At 38.3% G+C, this 19,521-nt stretch overlaps 2 protein-coding genes across 2 annotated transcripts; both read left to right on the forward strand.

Moving 5' to 3' along the window:
- Positions 1-3,224: 3,224 nt before the first annotated feature.
- Positions 3,225-11,781, forward strand: LOC106089832 (uncharacterized). The gene is made up of 7 exons (XM_013255825.2): positions 3,225-3,593; positions 3,650-3,757; positions 9,200-9,425; positions 9,486-9,704; positions 9,772-9,895; positions 11,145-11,345; positions 11,609-11,781. The coding sequence occupies exons 1-7, from the start codon at positions 3,264-3,266 to the stop codon at positions 11,670-11,672; spliced, it is 1,272 nt and encodes a 423-aa protein (XP_013111279.2). The 5' UTR covers positions 3,225-3,263; the 3' UTR covers positions 11,673-11,781.
- A 1,581-nt stretch (positions 11,782-13,362) lies between these two features.
- LOC106089826 (nucleoporin Ndc1) lies at positions 13,363-15,770 on the forward strand. The gene is made up of 3 exons (XM_013255818.2): positions 13,363-14,014; positions 14,077-14,696; positions 14,783-15,770. The coding sequence occupies exons 1-3, from the start codon at positions 13,620-13,622 to the stop codon at positions 15,526-15,528; spliced, it is 1,761 nt and encodes a 586-aa protein (XP_013111272.2). The 5' UTR covers positions 13,363-13,619; the 3' UTR covers positions 15,529-15,770.
- Positions 15,771-19,521: the final 3,751 nt, after the last annotated feature.

Genomic DNA, 19,521 nt, shown 5'->3' on the forward strand with positions numbered 1-19,521 from the left:
GGAAGGAGCAATAAGCCTTTTACTTTTTTTGTTATCGCAAGGGGGGGGCGGACCCTCCTTCGTTACCCTAAAAACACCACCCAAAATCAAGGCTAACCAATTTGGACAATATGGGTATTAAATGAAAGGTATTGGAGAGTAGAATACGAGTATGGTATTAAAAGTTGGTCCATGGTACCAAGGGACCACTGCAACCCCAAAAGTTCCCCAAACAAACATATGGGTCTACATATCAATATGAGACTCACATGAGAGGTATTCGGGAGAAGATTACGAGTATGACATAAAACATAATGTATAGGTATTTGCGAATTTGATAACCAATTTTGAGGCCAATGGCAATATGGGGTTCAAAAAATGATATTTGAAAGTAGAGCACGAGGATGATATATTTTCAGGGCTAAGTGTTTTGGGGGACCACCCATATTTACCGACCACGTCAATGTGGGACTCAAATGAAAGGTATTGTGGAGAAGAGTACAAAACTGATTCCCACTTTCGGGACCGATTTTCTAGGAATCTACCCCTTCCCCAAAACATCCCACAAATAGCAATTATTTACTGACCATCGCAATATGGGGCTCAAATAAAGGTATATGGGAGTAGAACACGAATCTGATATCTAAATGTGGAACCATGTATGGGACCTTTTTCCCCAAAGAGTAAAAATGTTGGGGCCAAGCGTTTGAGGACGCCTGATCCCATAAACTCCTCTTAAACCAATGGCTGTATGGAGTTTAAATAAATGGTATTTGATGGGTTTCCCTTTTCATTGCAAACCAGTAAGGAAAGGCAAAAGTCGGGCGGTGCCGACTTTAATACCCTACACCTACACTATAGGTACAAAGCGGGAGCTATATCTAATTCTGAAACAATTTTGATGGACCTCGCCGGATGTTTTCAGATGGGTTGTTAAACAATCCCTATCACATTTTGAGCATATATGTTCAAACTATAATGACTAAGGTTCACAAATGACAACATTATTACAAATTCTACAATAAACCCATTTCGATCAACCTTCTCAGATAATGTGGTATTCGTCGAGAAAAGCTTTGTGCAAACTTTTGGCAAGATTGGTCAAAAAATGCGATTGCAATGGTTCTAGAAATGAAAATCGGGCGATATACATATGTGACAGCTATATCTAAATATGAACCAATTTCTATGAAATTCATCTATAATGTCCAAAGTCAAGAGATAATCCTTCCTGCCATATTTCGAGAGAATGGGTTAACAAATGAGCACTTTATTCCAATATTTCTGAAAATCGGACGAACCTATACATCGGATCTATGTCTAAATCTGAACGGATTTCTAGTAAACTTCTCAGATATTGTGGTAGTTTTGGCAAGATTGGCCACTAAATGCGTTTGCAGTGGCTCCAGAAGTGAAAATCGGCCGATATGCATATGTGGCAAGCTATACCTAAATCTGAACCGATTTCAAATAAACTTCTCAGAAACTATGGCATTAATCGAGGAAAACGTTGTACAAAATTTTAGCAAGATGGGTTAATAAATGCGCTTGCTGTGGCTCTAGAAGTTAAAATCGGGCGATATATATACATATGGCAGCTATATCTAGACCTGAACCGATTTCCATAAAAAACACCTATAATGTCGAGAGTCAAAATATCCTTCCTCCCAAATTTCTAAATAATCGGTTAACAAATGACCATTTTATTACATTATTACTGCAAATCGATCGAACATATATTGGGTTGCCCAAAAAGTAATTGCGGATTTTTTAAAAGAGAGTAAATGCATTTTTAATAAAACTTAGAATGAACTTTAATCAAAAATATACTTTTTTACACTTTTTTTCTAAAGCAAGCTAAAAGTAACAGCTGATAACTGACAGAAGAAAGAATGCAATTACAGAGTCACAAGCTGTGAAAAAATTTTTCAACGCCGACTATATGAAAAATCCGCAATTACTTTTTGGGCAACCATATATGGGAGCTATATTTAAATCTGAAACGATTTCGAGCAAACTTTATAGACGTTGTGGGAGTCGTCGAGGAAAGCGTTGTGTAAAATTTTTGGGAAGATTGGTCAATAAATGCGCTTGCAGTGGCTCTAGGAGTGAAAATTGGGCTATATATATATATATGAGAGCTATATCTAAATCTGAACTGATTTCTATGAAATTCACCAATAATGTCGAGAGTCATAAGGAAATCCTTCCTGCCAAATTTTGAGCGTATCGGTTAACAAATGACCTTTTTATTGCAGTATTACTGCAAATCGGACGAACATATATATGGGTGCTTTATCCAAATCTGAACCGATTTTTTCCATTTTCAATAGGCTTTGTCTCTAGGCCGAAAAACGTGCCCATACCAAATTTAAAGACGATCGGATGAAAATTGCGACCTGTAGTTTGAACACAAATTAAGATGGACAGACGGACGGACAGACAGACAGACGGACATAGCTAAATCGAATCAGAAAGTGATTCTGAGTCGATCGGTATACTTATCTATCTCTCTTCCTTTTAGGTGTTACAAACTGATTCACTAAGTTATAATACCCTGTACCACAGTAGTGGTGTAGGGTATAAAACTCTTTGATCATTAGGATCGTCTCGAAAGTGAAATAAATGATCTTCGCCCTAATGACTGCTACTATTTTCGTTTTTCACCGTTCAAAACCTATTTTTTCGGGATTACATTTTTGAAAAACTACACAAATACAAATGATAAAATAACAATTTTATTAAAATTTACCATAAGTAATAAGGGAATATCCTGCTGAATGAAATCAGCAAGTTGTTTTAGTTAAAATCTATTTTCTAAAAAAAGTAATCGGCGAAAAATATCGGGAAAAGCGAATATAATATCAGCCTTAACAAACAAAAAACCTAAGAAAAAAATAGTTTTACACAAAAACACGTGATAACACTTCGTGTCAGCTAGCTTGTAGTTCTGCATATTATCCCCTCAACCAAATAGAAATTTACTAAAGCCAGCACATGCTTGGCTACGTGTTTCAGGCGATATGAGACACTTTCTAGACCTCAAAAATTGTAGCACGTGCTGTCTGCTCTCTAAACCCAAAATAGCTATACAGTCATAATTGTTCTTAAACCTACTAAAACATGACTTGTATTACAATCAATTGGTGCTTTGTTATAAAAATAAATTATATTACAAGATATACCAAAAATATAATTGTATTCGCATTTGCAATTGCTTCTCGACGGACTAGATAGATAGCCATAGTAGCTAGTAGTCATCGAAACCACAACGCCATAACAATATGCACGCAACTGATAAAATTTTAAAGCTCTTGCTTTTATATCTCATAAAAGCCTCATTTCTCATATATGTACAATGTGAAGACTATGAAAATTTCGAAAGTTTAACTATGAAATTGTGTTGTGTAAAATGGAAGTACTATAACATGGAAACACATCAATGTGAAAGATTACCAGAACAAAGAATCATTACATGGTCTAAGATGCTGAGATTGGCTAACAATAGCCTAGCGACAATAGATATTCAAAATGACTTTAAGCTTCAAATACGTGGTCCTTGCAGGAAACCCTTAGGTGTAGAGGATTTACGATATGATTACTTAAAACTTGAGGTAAGTTAAGGGGGGAAATATTTAAAACTTGTTTATGAAATATTTCGCCTTTCCAGCACATTGCAGGAGATTATTGTTTTACACATCACCGCCCAAACAGACTTGGCCAATATGATTTGTCTCCACTTCATATGAGGTGTATTAAAGACGGCATTCATTTAAGGGTAAGCAGATTCTAAAACTTTAAAATATGATGTCGAATGGGCCGAATCATATATACCCTCCCCCTATGGATCGCATATGGCTCGGATAATATCGGATAAGAATTGCGTACTCTAGACGCTCAAGAAGTCAAATCGGGAGATAGGTTTACATAAGAGCTATATAGCTAATCGACCAATTTGGACCATACCATAGCGAAGCTTAATGCCACGTGTCAAAATGTCTGCCACATCGAATAAGAATTGCGCTCTCTAGAGACTCAAGAAGTATAATCGGGGAATTATGGGTTCCCTTATTCCCCGATTATACATCTTGAGTCTCTAGAGAGCGCAATTCTTATCCGTTGGGGCAGACATTTTGACACGTGGCGTTAAGTCTCGGCTTCCAACAACTATGCTAGGTATAGTCCAAATTGGTCGATAACCTATATAGCTCCTGTATAAACCTATCTCCCGATTTGACTTCTTGTTATGAATCGATTTACACCATACATGGCATAGACAAAACATCTCATGCAAAAATTTCAGCCAAATCTGATAACAATTGCGCCATTAAGAGCTGCAAGAAATCAAAATCCGAGAACGGTTTATATGGCATCCAGGGACGTAGCTAGGATTTTATTTTGGAGGGGACCCACCACACATTTTTTCAAAATCAAAAATTGCCAACATTCTTTTTATGAATCGATTTACACCATTCATGGCATAGACAAAACATTTCATGCAAAAATTTCAGCCAAATCGGATAAGAATTGCGCCAAGATCCGAGAACGGTTTATATGGTATCCAGGGACGTAGCCCGGATTTTATTTTGGGGGGGCACCCCACATTTTATCAAAATCGAAAATTGCCACAATTCTTTACACCATACATGACATAGACAAAACACCTCAAGCAAAAATTTCAGCCAAAGCGGATAAGAAGTGCGCCATTTAGAGGTTCAAGAAATCAAGATTAGAGAACGGTTTATATGGCATACAGAGACGTAGCCAGATTTTTTTTTTTTTTTGGTGGGGGCTACCCCACATTTTTTCAAAATCGAAAATTGTCAAAATTCTTGTAACTGTGAATTTGGTAAAGATATCTCAATTTTTTTTTTTTTTTTGAAAATTGTGGTAGCTTTTGGGTGCAGCAACTGACACATCGGCGGTGACATTTGGACAAAGTCAGAGCTGAATTGAACACTGACTGCCAACACAGTGCAAATATCTTTTTGAAGTTGTATTAATGGCTTCGAACGGCATACAACGGTAACGGCTCTTCCTGCTCCTCCTTGTGCCTAGTTTCATATTAATGACAAAAAATAGCCAAGAATAGAGCTGCCTTAGAAAATTTCTAGCTAGTTAGGAAAGAGGTGTGTTAATGAAATTTGGATTGGCGTAAAGTAGACGACTGAAACCAATTTTTCCCGTCATGTTTTGGGGGAAAATTGGTTTGAAAGTTTTAGTGCCTAAATGCACAAAATAAGCTTCGCAATTTTGAGAAGCTTAACTCAATCCATAAATAAAGTACCATTTTGTACGTTTTAGTACCTAAATATACAAATTTCAAAACAATCTTCTAGTCATCCGTTACATACTACCAAGATGTACGAAAGAGAACGAATATCAAAAAAATCTTCTAGTCGCTCGGTACTAGATGTAACTGTATTCCAATTCAATCGGTAAAGAAGGTGCCATATTGCACGTTTTAGTACCAAAATGTGACAATATCAATAAAATCTTCTAGTCGTCCGGTACATACTGCTCTAGTTCAATCCGTAAAGAAAGTATGAAATGGTACCAAGTACGGTACTAAACGTAAATTTCTTCCGTTTTCATTACTATTTTTTCTATCTACCCCATTTATTTCGGAACAACAATCATTTGAACCAAATGTCGAAGTTGTAGCTTTACCCGTTTTCCCTATTCAAAGTTCACCTATTTTGTACCATTTTTGGCACTTTTTTGTTTCTAAATGCCCAAAAAACTCCTTTAGCATCCCAATTTAGGTAGTGTTCCTAAATTTCAAAATTCAAAGCTCTAGCTAAATTAACAAACAGGGTACCAAAAAGTACCAATTGTGGTACTAAACGTACCACTTTTCGGGAAATTTTTGTCGCCAAAACTTTTTTTTTGAGACGCTTTTTAATTTGAGCCAAAAATCATAATTCCAGCCCCAGTTGATTTTTTTGACATTTGTTTGCCGAGTTGCATTTTTGAGAGAAGAAAACGCATTTGATATCCAATTGTGGAGCCAAGTGTTTGGGGGGATGTGAAGGTCAGTTTAGGGGGTGCTTTAGAGCATCAATCTCTAAACTGAACTTTATATCTGACTATTGCAAATTGGAGCTCAAATCAACGGTATTTGGGGGTAAAGAACGAATTTGATATCTATTTTCAGGGCAAAGTACCGGTGGCCGCCACAGCCCCAAAACTCCCTCCAAACGATTCATATTTATCAACCATGGCAATATGGGGCTCAGATTAAAGGGATTTGGCAGTGTTGCACTAATTTGATATCCACATTTGAGTCGAAATGTCTAAGCTGCCATCGCTCCGCTTAAAAGCACTTCTCATTACCCTAATTTTTAAAAACACCAGATTTTGGAGATTTGTGATGCGATTCGTTCGAAAATTTTTTGCATTCTTACAGTCATCAAAGAGTGTAAGAAGGAGATTAAAGCCCTCTCTGAGGATGACACAATCCGCATCGTTTGAGTGGCGGGCCATAGCGGAGTAAGGGGGAATGAGAGGGCAGACGATTTGGCAGTGAAGGCCAGAGGACTGTCATCGATAAACTTAGTTAACCCGAAGCCTTTCGGGTCGACGCAGTTCGCGTGGAAGACAAACGCATGTAACACTGTGGAACAGCGAAACAGTCGGTAGGACGGCGAAAATCTTATGGGGTGATCCGGATCGTGAGAGGATGAGGCTATTACTGAAAGAAAGTAAGAAGGAGGTTAGTATAGCTATTTGAGTCATAACGGGACACATAAGACTACGAGCCCACTTATGCAAAATCGGTGCGGCAAGTGATAGCATGTGGGGAAAATGATGAGATGTTGGAGCATTTCCAAAAAATTAAAATTTTTTTCGAGGTTACTTTTTAGTTTTTAGAGCGCACAACAAGTCGATTGCTGGCTTAGGTGTATGTCTATAGTGGCATGAGGCAGATTAATATCTGCATTCTCTTCTCAAGCTAGCCTAACGTAACCTACCGCCACCAAAAACAAAACATGGTTTCTATTGTTACAGTCTGGTTCCTCAGGGGATGCCCAAAACCCGTCGTAGGCGGACATTTGCTACAATAGCACGAGTTCGATATTCACATTCAGGGCGAAGTGCCCCCACCCTTAAAAGATATTAGAGAGTTAAAGAAGGCGCAGGGGAGCGGGCCAGGTTCGGCTAGTTAGTTATAATATTAGCGGACATCATTTCGAGCTTCGCTTGCTGACTGAATCTCACTTCACTTTCCGAATTTTTTTTAAATTTTAACAATATTTTGACCAAAGTTAAAGATATATTTAACTATAATTTAAGAAAGAAACCACTTAATATAAATAAAAAATATTTCAAAACAAGTAAGAGCGTGCTAAGTTCGGCCGGTCCGAATCTTATATACCCTCCACCATTGATCGCATTTGTCGAGTTCTATGGGCGGTAGCTCCTTTTTGGACAAACATAGAATATGGAATAAGAACTGTTATGCTATTGGAGCTATATCAAGTTATAGTCCGATTCGGACCATAAATGAATGATGAACATTGTAGAAGTCATTGTGTAATATTTCAGTTCATTCGGATAAGAATTGAGCCTTGTAGGGGCTCAAGAAGCAAAATCGGGAGATAGGTTTATATGGGAGCTGTAACAAGCTATTGATCGATTCAGACCATATTAGACATATATGTTGAAGGTCATGAGAGAAGCCGTTGTACAAAATTTCAGCCAAATCGGATGAGAATTGCGCCCTCTAGAGGTTCTAGAAGTCAAAATCCCAGATCGGTTTATATGGCAGCTATATCAGGTTATGTACCGATTTGTGCCATATTTAGCACAGTTATTGGAAATCATAACAAAACACCTCATGCAGAACTTCAGCCAAATCGGATGACAATTGCGCCCTCTAGAGGCTCAAGAAGTCAAGATCCAAGATCGGTTTATATGACAGCTATACCAGATTATGAACCGATTTGAATCATTCTTAGTACATTTGTTGGAAGTGCTACCAAAACACTACGTGCAAAATTTCAATAAAATCGGACGAGAATTGCGCCCTCTAGAGGCTCAGGAAGTCAAGACCCAAGATCGGTTTATATGGCAACAATATCAAAACATGGACCGATTTAAACCATACTTAGCGTAGTTGTTGGAAGTGCTACCAGAATACTACGTGCAAAATTTCAATTAAATCGGACGAGAATTGCGCCCTCTAGAGGCTCAAGAAGTCAAGACCCAAGATCGGTTTATATGGCAACAATATCAAAACATGGACCGATTTAAACCATACTTAGCGTAGTTGTTGGAAGTGCTACCAGAATACTACGTGCAAAATTTCAGTTAAATCGGACGAGAATTGCGCCCTCTAGAGGCTCAAGAAGTCAAGACCCAAGATCAGTTTATATGGCAGCAATATCAAAACATAGACCGATTTAAACCATACTTAGCGTAGTTGTTGGAAGTGCTACCAAAACACTGCGTGCAAAATTTCAATTAAATCGGACGAGAATTGCGCCCTCTAGAGGCTCAAGAATCAAGACCCAAGATCGGTTTATATGGCAACAATATCAAAACATGGACCGATTTAAACCATACTTAGCGAAGTTGTAGGAAGTGCTACCAAAACACTACGTGCAAAATTTCAATAAAATCGGACGAGAATTACGCCCTCTAGAGGCTCAAGAAGTCAAGACCCAAGATCAGTTTATATGGCAGCTATATCAAAACATGCTTTCGACAGAAAGACGGACGGACGGATGGACAGAAGGACGGACAAGGTTAGATCGACTTACAATGACATGACGATCAAGAATATATATACTTTATATATACAGAATGCCGAAATTAGTATACCCCCATCCTATGGTGGAGGATATAAAAATAAATGTATCCTTCAAAAATTGGAAAATGGGTAATATTATTCTATAACGATGGGACAAAGTTTTGGGTTGCCCAAAAAGTAATTGCGGATTTTTTAAAAGAAAGTAAATGCATTTTTAATAAAACTTAGAATGAACTTGAATCAAATATACTTTTTTTACATTTTTTTTCTAAAGCAAGCTAAAAGTAACAGCTGATAACTGTCAGAAGAAAGAATGCAATTACAGAGTCACAAGCTGTGAAAAAATTTATCAACGCCGACTATATGAAAAATCCGCAATTACTTTTTGGGCAACCCAATATTATGTATTCAACTTTCAAACCAGCCCAAAATATCACATCTTCTTGTATTACTTTTCTTTTTTAGAACAAGAAAGTCTACCTACAGTTAGTTCCATATTTTCTAAGTGCAATTCTCTTGGAACTTTTCACTTTGCTGATGATTTTCATTTATATCCTCTTTAATGACAAACAAAAGGGAATACAATCCCTACTTTTTATTTGCTATGCTATATCCATATTAATGGCAGAAATTCTCCTAATGCCTATTGTCTATGATTATTTTTATCCATTTTTAAAGGACTTTGAATATGGTAAGTCTGGAATCCATGACAATTATATAAAAAAAAATGTGTTAAACCCTCAATTTTCAGTAATTTTAGAAAGTGTTTCTCTCTGCTTTGGTACATCGGCCATACTTTGGACCATTGTTATATGCTTTGAGATGCGGCGAACATTTAAGCAAACTTTCAAGGATTATGATTTCAAAAAGGATGAGAAGCGATTTCACTGGTATTCGCTATATGGTTGGGGTTTCTCTTTAATACTGGCAGTGACCACATGGATTTTTGCTTTTTATCAATTATATGATGGCAAGTTTGAATATTTATTTTCTGTTTCTTTTTTTTTATAGGATAACGGAATCCTTTATTTTCTTAGCTTTTCTTATGCCTTTTCTGATTATTCATTTGATACTATTCTTGACAATTGCATGCGATATCTTTAGATTACGTCTCATATCCATGTCGAAGACGCCGGATGCCAAAGAGTTCTTGTGGAAAAGGTAAGTACAATTGTTTGAAATGGTAAAGATTGAAACTTGGCATATTTTGTTACTGAGACAAAGAAGGAAATTTAGTAACAGATACAGAAAGTCTATAGAAAGAAATTTTTTGTAAACGATGTTGGTATCCGATATTGGCGGCGGTGAAGATGCCCGAAATCCAAAGAGTACCCTATGTTCCTTACTCCCTCAATCCAAGCGCAGTCCTCAACGTTTCTTCTCCAGATCAATTTCTGATCAAGAATAACGCTCCTGAGAAAGCGGTAGGCCAGCACACACTTGTCTCAAACTTGGAATCAAACTCCTCGTTTCTTTAAATATTTCATTTGAGTGCCATATAGTCCCGGTCGGCCTTCGTATTCCTTTGTGGGCTTGAGGGATGAGGCGATCCCTAGACTTTTTGCCCCAAATAATAATAAATAATACTGGAATGCCAATGCCCCTCCTTTTCAGACACTTTTTTATACCGAACGTCAGTCTATTTTTAATTTTTTTTTTTTTTGCCAGCCAATAACTACTTTTGCTTGAAAGGAACTCTAATTGGAGTACCACTGTATAGGGAATTTTTCTCCCATCTGGGCGATCTTGAAGACGTAATGGAAAGAAAGGTTATGACAGGGGACGCGATGGAATTCTACAAACGCGCTCATGTGTAAGTAGATGCACAGGGTCGGTATACTCCAATGCCGGATATGCACTAAGGTGGAAATGATCCGGTCGCCTTCGAGGATTCATGTGAGTTGCGCTTGTTCCCAAATCTCTTCTTACATACCATCATCACTCTTTCTCGTCTCTTAAGATCTGGTCTGGAAAATCAAACTTATTCTTTACCTTTTCACCCACACTACTTTCTACGAGTGAACTTACCTTCGTAGTGGTCTGTCCGTTTAAACTAAACTAAGTTTCTATAAAAAGTTCAGTTAAAATTTGGTTTCTGTGGAAAAATGTATTGGTTGCCCAAAAAGTAATTGCGTATTGTTCATACAGTCGGCGTTGATAAATTTTTTCACAGCTTGTGAATCTGTTATTGCATTCTTTCTTCTGTGAGTTATCAGCTGTTACTTTTAGCTTGCTTTAGAAAAAAGGTGTAAAAAAGTATATTTGATTAAAGTTCATTCTAAGTTTTATTAAAAATGCATTTACTTTCTTTTAAAAAATCCGCCATTACTTTTTGAGCAACCCAATATAATTAATTTTTGAATGTGGGTTTATGCAACAAAATGTCTCAATTTTATTTATTTATTTTTAGTGTAAGAATCATTCTTCGTTTGGCGGCCATGATGAGTCTCTCCCAAATGGTCTACTATAAAGCATTTTTGGCACATTTATTACAAACTAACTCGACAATGAGTGCCATGCTTGTGATGAATGCGATTTCCATCTTGGATGCTGTGATTATTTTCGCTCTCTTCGCATCGAGACGAGACTTTAGAGACATTGTGATATCAAGGTAATAAATTTTTAACTTAATATGAGGGGTCATTAAACTTCGTTTAAACTGCTCATTTAATCCGGATTTAATGGCTCGATCATCTGTTTTCTTTTCATAAAAACAGCTGACAAGAGCCTTAAATCCGAATTTAATGAGCACTGTAAACGGGGTTTAAAGTCTATAAAAATAACGGAAAAATTACCATACGAAGTTCACACGTACCGCAAAAAAAACCAAAGGGTTTTAACTACATTTAATAAAAAAATTCTCTTATCTTTCAGACTTAGAAGTAATTTCAGTGATTTCAAGGGTTCAAGAAACTTTTTGGATGAAGAGGAAATGTGATAGCACCATTTAACCAAATTATATGTGTGTAAATAATGTTAAAACAGCATAATTTAAATGAATAAAATACTTCTTTCCCATGTATAATAAATATTGGGTTGCCCAAAAAGTAATTGCGGATTTTTCATATAGTCGGCGTTGGCAAATTTTTTCAAATAGGTTTTACTTGACAGTTCTATAAAGGAAATCTGTCAAATACACCTATTTCAAATCTACATAAAGTTTTGTGAATACCGGTGTAAATTTCCCATGAACATTTCAATAAGGACCTGGGTATACTTCTCTCATATCAATGAGTGCAGTTCGATTAAAGTTTAACCTCAAAGATAAGGGGCCTCCTTTTTATGCCGAGTCCGAACGGCGTGCCGCATGCGAGACCTCCTGGCACAGAAGTTTAAACATGGCAGGATACCAGCGCTGAAAATTTTCATTCCGGGTTTTCAACCCTTGTGTTCGGCGTCATAGGCGAACATGCCCACTTCTGCGCCACTTTGGCTCCCAACTGATCAAACAATATTAACAAGCGTGCTAAGTTGGGCAGAACTGAATCTTATATACCCGCCACCACGGATCGCAGTTGTCATGTTCATTGCCCGGTGTCTCTTTATTGGCAAACAAAGGATAATGGATAAGAATTGCTATCTGATCAGAATCTGATATACATAGCTCCCGTATATCAGATTCTGATCCGAATAGGGCCATACTTGGCTTGGATGTTGGAGACCATAGTAGATGCCATTGTTTAAAATGTCAACCAAATCGAATAAGAATTACGCGCTCTAAAAGCTCAAGAAGTCAGTCGGGAGATCGGTTTTATATAGGAGCTATATCAAGTAATGAACTGATTCAGAGTATATTTGGCACGTTCAAGGTCATACAAAAAGTCACAGTGCAAAATAGGACAAGGGTAATGCTTTCTAGAGGATCAAGAAATATAATTGGTTTATATGAGAGCTATATCAGGTTTTGGACAGATTCATACCGTATTTATTACGTATGTTAGAGGTTATAGAAACAGTAACTGTGCAAAATGGCAGCCAAACCGCTAAAGAATTACGCCCTTTAAAAAATCAAGAAGTAAAATCGGGAGCTCAGTTTGTATGGGAACTACATGGGAGAAAACATAAACAAAAAATTTATGTAAAAAGAGAACAAGTTGACATCCGCAATGCCAAGTACCGCCAAAAATTAAAAAAAATTGTATGTTGGCTGATCACTTGGCTTAACCTTATTCAGTGATTCCTGGTTAGCTTTCCACAGACGGACGGGAATGGCTAGACCAACTTAAAATGTCATGACGATCATTTCGGAGGGTTACAAATGGAATGGCGAAATTAGTACACCCCCATCCTATGGTGGAGTGTATAAAAAAGCCTAGAGGATTGGTTTTTCTTAATGCAAGTACTTACTGATCATGTCTAGTTCCGCAAGACTATTGATTTCAAAGAAATTTGAGTTCGTCTGGCTTGTGCTAAGGTATAATTTACTACATTTAAACTTTTTTTTTATATATAGTCTACGAAAATTAGTGGTGCTCTTAACTAAACTTGCACTGGTCTTGGGTCTCGCCATAGTAAGCCATCGCTAAGAAAGTCAGTTGCACAAAAGTTTACACAACATTCAGCTTTCATATGTGTAAGTCTGGCAAATTTTAAACAGACTTGGCATCACTTTTGCTAAACTTCAAAATCAACAGCTGCACAGCTGTGATTTTTAAACAGAGAAACGCGCAAATTTGCAATATAAGCATACTTCGTGAACATTTTTAGCAGCAAAGAAGGTGTTTTATAAATATTCGATTAAAAAAAAGCATTTATAATCATTTAGTGCTCCGCTCCTTATGTATCACATATACTATAATTTTTTGGCCACTAAACAAACTTAACCTCACATTAAGCCGGTTGATTTCTTGCATTTTGTTTGGAATCCATCACCAAAGTTTCCTCAATGTCTACCACCACAATTTTGGAAAGCAAAAAGTTATGCCTTTATCGCTGTCTCTCGGCGGTAGCCTTAAGCATAATGATGCAGTTTTTCCTGCTCACAGTGTTCCTGCTGTTTGTCAACTTCCATGTGTTCCATTTGCTGAATTGGATAACGGAGACATTTAGCTTGGTCTTCTCATTCTATACATGGCTGTCGATAATGCCCCTTATATCTGCTGTTATTATCTATGGAATATTGCTGGGGAAATCACATTTGGCCGTTAAAGAATACTATGCGACTCGCTTTAAATGGCTGCTGGGTACGGTCGTAAGAAAGAGTCTGTTTTTGATGATACATATAGCTGTGGGCTTTCTAACTGCTTGGTTGTATGCAAGATATTTGCATTTAGACTATAGGTAAGAAAACTTAAATAAAATTTTATGCAATAAAAATTTAATTGGTTATGTTATTTTTGCAGGTCCTTGGTTTACCAATGTTATGGCATGGATTGCATTAATCCTTACTACCTTTTTCTGGTGGGTGCCGGCATTTCTGCAGGCTGCTATCATTTCTTCAAAGAAAATCTTCGCCAAGAACCTGAAGTGGAATATCCCATTATACAAGAAAATAAACTGGTGAAATTGCGCTCCCTGCTCTATTCCACTTTGTACAAGTCTCTAATGAAGTCATTTGTCCCCTCCATGTGTTATGCCTTGGGTTTTTGGATATTTGGTGATATTGTCAATCGCCGATTGGCCCGCTTCTTTGATCTGGAAGTAGATACTGGCCTCTCATCACTTTTCTCAGTCATTACCAATGTTCGTTTGTTATTCTACTCATGGATTTTGTCATCCCAAATTTTGAGTAACATGAATTTGATGCAGAAATTCTTTTCAATTTTATTGGGCGAAGAAATGCATTTTGTAATTGAAAAGAATCCCGTGGCCAAGGAAGGAGAAAACGAAGTCACATTAGTGGAGGCCTTGACTATGAACCAAGTACCGGTTATACAGAATTTAGCAGCTTTGGATTTATTCAGTATGACTGGTAGTATGGCAAGCGGAAGGCGTCAGCAAATCTATGCCTTATCTATACCAGGTAAGCCTATTTTTTTGTTGTTGAAATTGTTAATTTTACTTTAATTAATTTTTTTGACATTTTATTACCATTTTGTTTTCTTTTAGGTGGTCATCCTTACAATTGGAATCAACTTTCATCCCAATGTCTCACCATTATCAATGCTTTTATAGATGATCTAACAACATCTGTGAAAAATATCTCCACAATTAAATCCACACCTCTATTCTGTGATATCGATAAGCCCACAGCCACTGAAGCAGCTGAGAAAATCTTGTTACGTCAATACAATGAAACCTATGGCATAAGAAGAATGGTATCTGAGGCACCAACTTCTACAATTGGTCCTATGACAACTAATAGTGGGATGACACCAAAAGTTCCCTCAGTTGTACAGAGTATCAATGAACAGTTTGAGCACATCTCTAGGCAATTTGAACAGGCCTTAAATACCGCCTTTCGCACAATACCTGGGGTATTCTATATGTTTGGTGAGCCGGATGGTGCCAAAACCGCCTTCTTGCTATCCAATTCACAAATGATTGTCTGGCTTACACAAGGGCTGGCTGGTATATGTGCCGACTCATTGTCAGAAGATAAATATGGGGTAGTGCAGGTGGCTTTGCCACAAATCATAAGAGCCCTTATGAAACTAAAGGGTGAACTGGATAAGTTGAATAATGTGAATTTAAATGGCAAGAAATTGGATCGTAATTTGATAACTTTGAAAAATTCTGTTAGACGTAGTCTCTATAAAATTATCTCAGTATTTGGGGATTATTTGCGTGATCTCTTTGATGATCCCATGGAAATAAGAAGATTGCAATGTTTTATGAGTTATCAAGAGGTTTAAAAAAAACAGATTTAATATAAGGCATAAATCACTTACACATACAATTCAGCATAATGCTATTCATAACTTTTTTTTAAAGATTTACATATAACCACTCATGTTATTATTTAATTTTTATTACTGTAGCACCGTATTGAATGGAATCATATTTTTTTTTAGTTTTACCTCTTTATTCAAATTGTGAAATAGTTATATTGTTAAGTTAATATTAAGAATTTTGGATAAGGCCCATGAAAACATTGTAACTGTAAGTAACATAAATTTTATTTATTTTTTTTTTTATAAAATCTTTGACTTTAGAGAAATGTTTTCTTTACTTTCATTGCTCTCTATTATAACAAAAAGGTAACTCTTTGTTATCATTTTAAGAAATGGGAGCGTATTCAAGATGGATTCCTTTTGGGACCATAGCTTATCGATTAATCATATAGGATCTACTAACTGTTACCCCGGCACGGGATAACTATAAGCTTCACACAGGCTGAAACTTTGAGCTCCAATTTGTGTGGTGTTCTTTTTTATCACGAGAAGCTTAGCTAAAAGCTACCATATGGAGTACAGTCGCGTACAATCAGCGGTATCGATTGGAGGGTCTCAGTCAGACGACGGGTGGCAGCGGCTCTTGCTCAGTAGCTTGCTACTGAGTGCCTGTGATGCTCGATACGACAAGGCGAGATATTGGCGCCTTTAAATAACCAATGGCCATCATGTTTCTACAAGCTTGCTCGCCTTAAGAGCTTAACGAGGACTGCCACCTCCACATGCAAATGGGGCAAATGAACATTTAAGTGTTTAGGCTTCCTTAAACGGTGTAAGAATTACTTCACTCCGTTTGATCTTCTTAACATCTACACCACTTACATAAGGCCGAAAATGGAATCGAATGTGGAATCCACTTCCGGCTAATGTTTTTCCCACCCACTTTGACATCCAAAGATTTAAGACAAATATCAATAAACACTACATCCTTTCCCCCCTCCAATTCCTAATTACAATGCATTCATAGGGGACATCCCTGCGTGTTGGTTGAGAGAAAGGAAAAAAAAAATCCTCAGCGAACCTGCTGACAGAATCCCGAAACAACTGCGAGCAGAGCATAGATTGGAACTTTAAACTCTAATGTATGTGGAGTTCATTGTTATCATGAGAAGCTCAGCTGGGAGCTATAGGGCACGTCTGCAGGTTGCGGATAGTGAAATGCTCCATGGGATTAGCTGCAAATGCAGCCACACACAATCAGCGGTATCGAGTGGAGAGTCTCAATGAGAATCCGGGAGGCACCGACTCTAACTTATACTCTACATGACGAGTCGAGCTCTTAGCGCCTTCAAATGACCATCACATTACCGCAGCGATTGGTCCAATGGGCTGCAACGATCATGCTCACCTATGGGAGCTTGACGTGGAACGCTACCTCCACTTGCAATTATGTGGTTACAACAACAAAATCAAATTTATTCCCTCTGTACTCAGACGTAGCCGGAGGGTTGATGTTCCCGGATGGTGAAAGGGAAGATGGGCTGTGCGTTGAATTTGTTTTAAACACATCAATGGGACCGAATGGCTCAGTAGATCGCAGTTAAACGTGGAACGTGACACAAAATCTGCGAAAAATCCCATGTGCGAAGTTCTTAGCAGGGTATTCACACAAATGAAGCGTAAGCTGCAGGGATGATCCAAGGCTTTGTGGCCGAGTATTTCGGGAGACAGTACGATACTTGTCCTGGGGCTGAGGAAGCATAACGTAAGACTGCTGATTGTTTCATAAAAAGGAAGAGCTAGAGACGGTTGAGCACATTTTATGTTACTGTCCCACAATTGCGAGAAGCCATAGGATAATGAGTAGACCCCTCTTTTGGAGAGCGATTATGCGACACAAGAGGAAATACCCAGACGTAGAGAAGAAGTCGAAGTGGGGCTGGCAAACTAAGTGTTGAGTACTAAGCAAAGGCAAAACTGCACTTTTTGGGCGCACCTACGAGTTCACTGAAATTTGGTGCGTAGAATCCGAAGTCCATTTTTTGCGCCCAGGCCCCTGGATCTCCCTAGGGCCCAAAAACTCCTATTGAAGGTGGGGGGAAGTGGTCCAACCTAGGCAATATGTGTATCAAATGAAAGGTATTGTCAAGCAAATTATGCATATGCAAAAACATACCTAAAAATTAAACCCGGTAATGACCTGTGTCTTGAGAATTTTGCACCTTGTTTGCATAGGCAATATGGGTATTAAATGAAAGATTCGAAGGAGTAGATTACGATATGTATGCAAAAAAAATGAATTTTTTTCCGATATTACCAAAATTTGGCCCAGCGTACTTCCTCTTCAATTTGGCCCAGATCGGTTCAAATTTTGATATAGCTGCCATATAGACCGATCTCTCGATTTAAGGTTCTGGGCCCATAAAAGTCGCATTTATTGTCCGATGTCGCCGAAATTTGGGACAGTGAGTTGTGATAGGCTCTTCGACATTTTTCTGTAATTTGGCCTAGATCGGTGCAGATTTGAATAAAGCTGCTATATAGACCGATATCGCGATTTAAGGTTATGGGCCCATAAATGGCTTATTTATTGCCCGATTTCTCCGAAATTAGGTTGTATTAGGCACCTCGACATCCCTTTTCGATTTGGCCCAGATCGGTTCAGATTTGGATATAGCTGCTATATAGACCGATTTCTCGATCTAAGGTTTTGGGCCCATAAAAGGTGCATTTATTGTCTGATTTCACTGAAATTAGACAAAGTGACTTATGTTAGGCTTTTCGACATCCGTGTCGTATATGGTTCAGATCGCTCTATATTTGGATATAGGCTAGCAAAAAGACCAATATTTTGTTCTACAAAATAGAACAATGACTTGTACTTATTAGACCAGTCAATGTCCGTGCCGAATCTGGTCCAAATCGGACCATAATTCGATAAAGCTGTTATGGGGGCATAAATTATGCATTTTTCACCGGACTATGACGAAATGTGGTTACCCCAAAGTTCGGTCTGGCCGAACTTAACGCCTTTTTAATTGATAGGAATATTTTTGCATATGCATAATTTGGATGACAATGCCTTTCATTTGATACTCATATTGGTTGAATCACTAGGGGCGTCCAGGGGGCCTTTGCCCCACAATTGGACTTCGGATTCGTGTTCAAAATGACAAAAAATTGGGGGTGCGCCCTATAAAGTGCAGTTTTCCCCTACGCAAAACAAAACGTCACTTATACCAGGGCTGATAAAGCATAACCACAGACTGCGTATAGGAATGCTGAGTGGTCATTGCAACATCAGGCCCTAAATTCGAGTTGGGTACACGGGGAGTCTGTATTGTGCAGGGTGGAGAATGTCGAGAAGGATCTAGACACGGTCGACCACCTTCGCCACAATTGCGATAAGTCACAGCATGAGGTACTTAGTCCTCTCGTTGTTGTTGTTGCAGCAGTTTATTGTGTTCTATCTTTCGGCTGCTGAATTCTGTTGAGTGTCAAGACCCAAGAAATCTGCGACTAAGATGGGGTGCGGGATCTGGGCCTGAGTCGAGTGGGTCTGGCTGGGCAGTTAAACAGGTGGCGTGTATTGTAGGGTCCCTGGTTACAAGCGGGACATACATCGTGCATGTCGGCATCAATCCTTGCTCTGTAGGAGTTGACAGCCGCCTCAACTTTCGGAACGTAATTGAGCCAGAACTACTCTGGTTTGCCGGGGGAGGTCAGTTTCTTCAAGTGCAATGAGAGGCGGTCATTCTCCAAGGACTACATTCGTCCGGTAGCCATTTACAGCATCTGCTACAGTGTCTGCATGAATTTTGATATAGAGGTCATCTCTTGTAGCACTGAACCTCACGCACTAGATCACGTAGATCTACCTTAAGGCTTCTGGGCGGTGGTTAACTATGGGCAAGATGATGATTTGGATGGTCTCTGCGACAACAGCCCAAAAGGTATTGCTTAGACAGCACTGGAGCACTGGACTGGCCTGAACAGCATGGACGATGCTATCCG

This window comes from Stomoxys calcitrans, chromosome 2 (genome assembly GCF_963082655.1).
Source record: "Stomoxys calcitrans chromosome 2, idStoCalc2.1, whole genome shotgun sequence".
Classification (NCBI taxonomy): Eukaryota; Metazoa; Arthropoda; class Insecta; order Diptera; family Muscidae; genus Stomoxys; species Stomoxys calcitrans.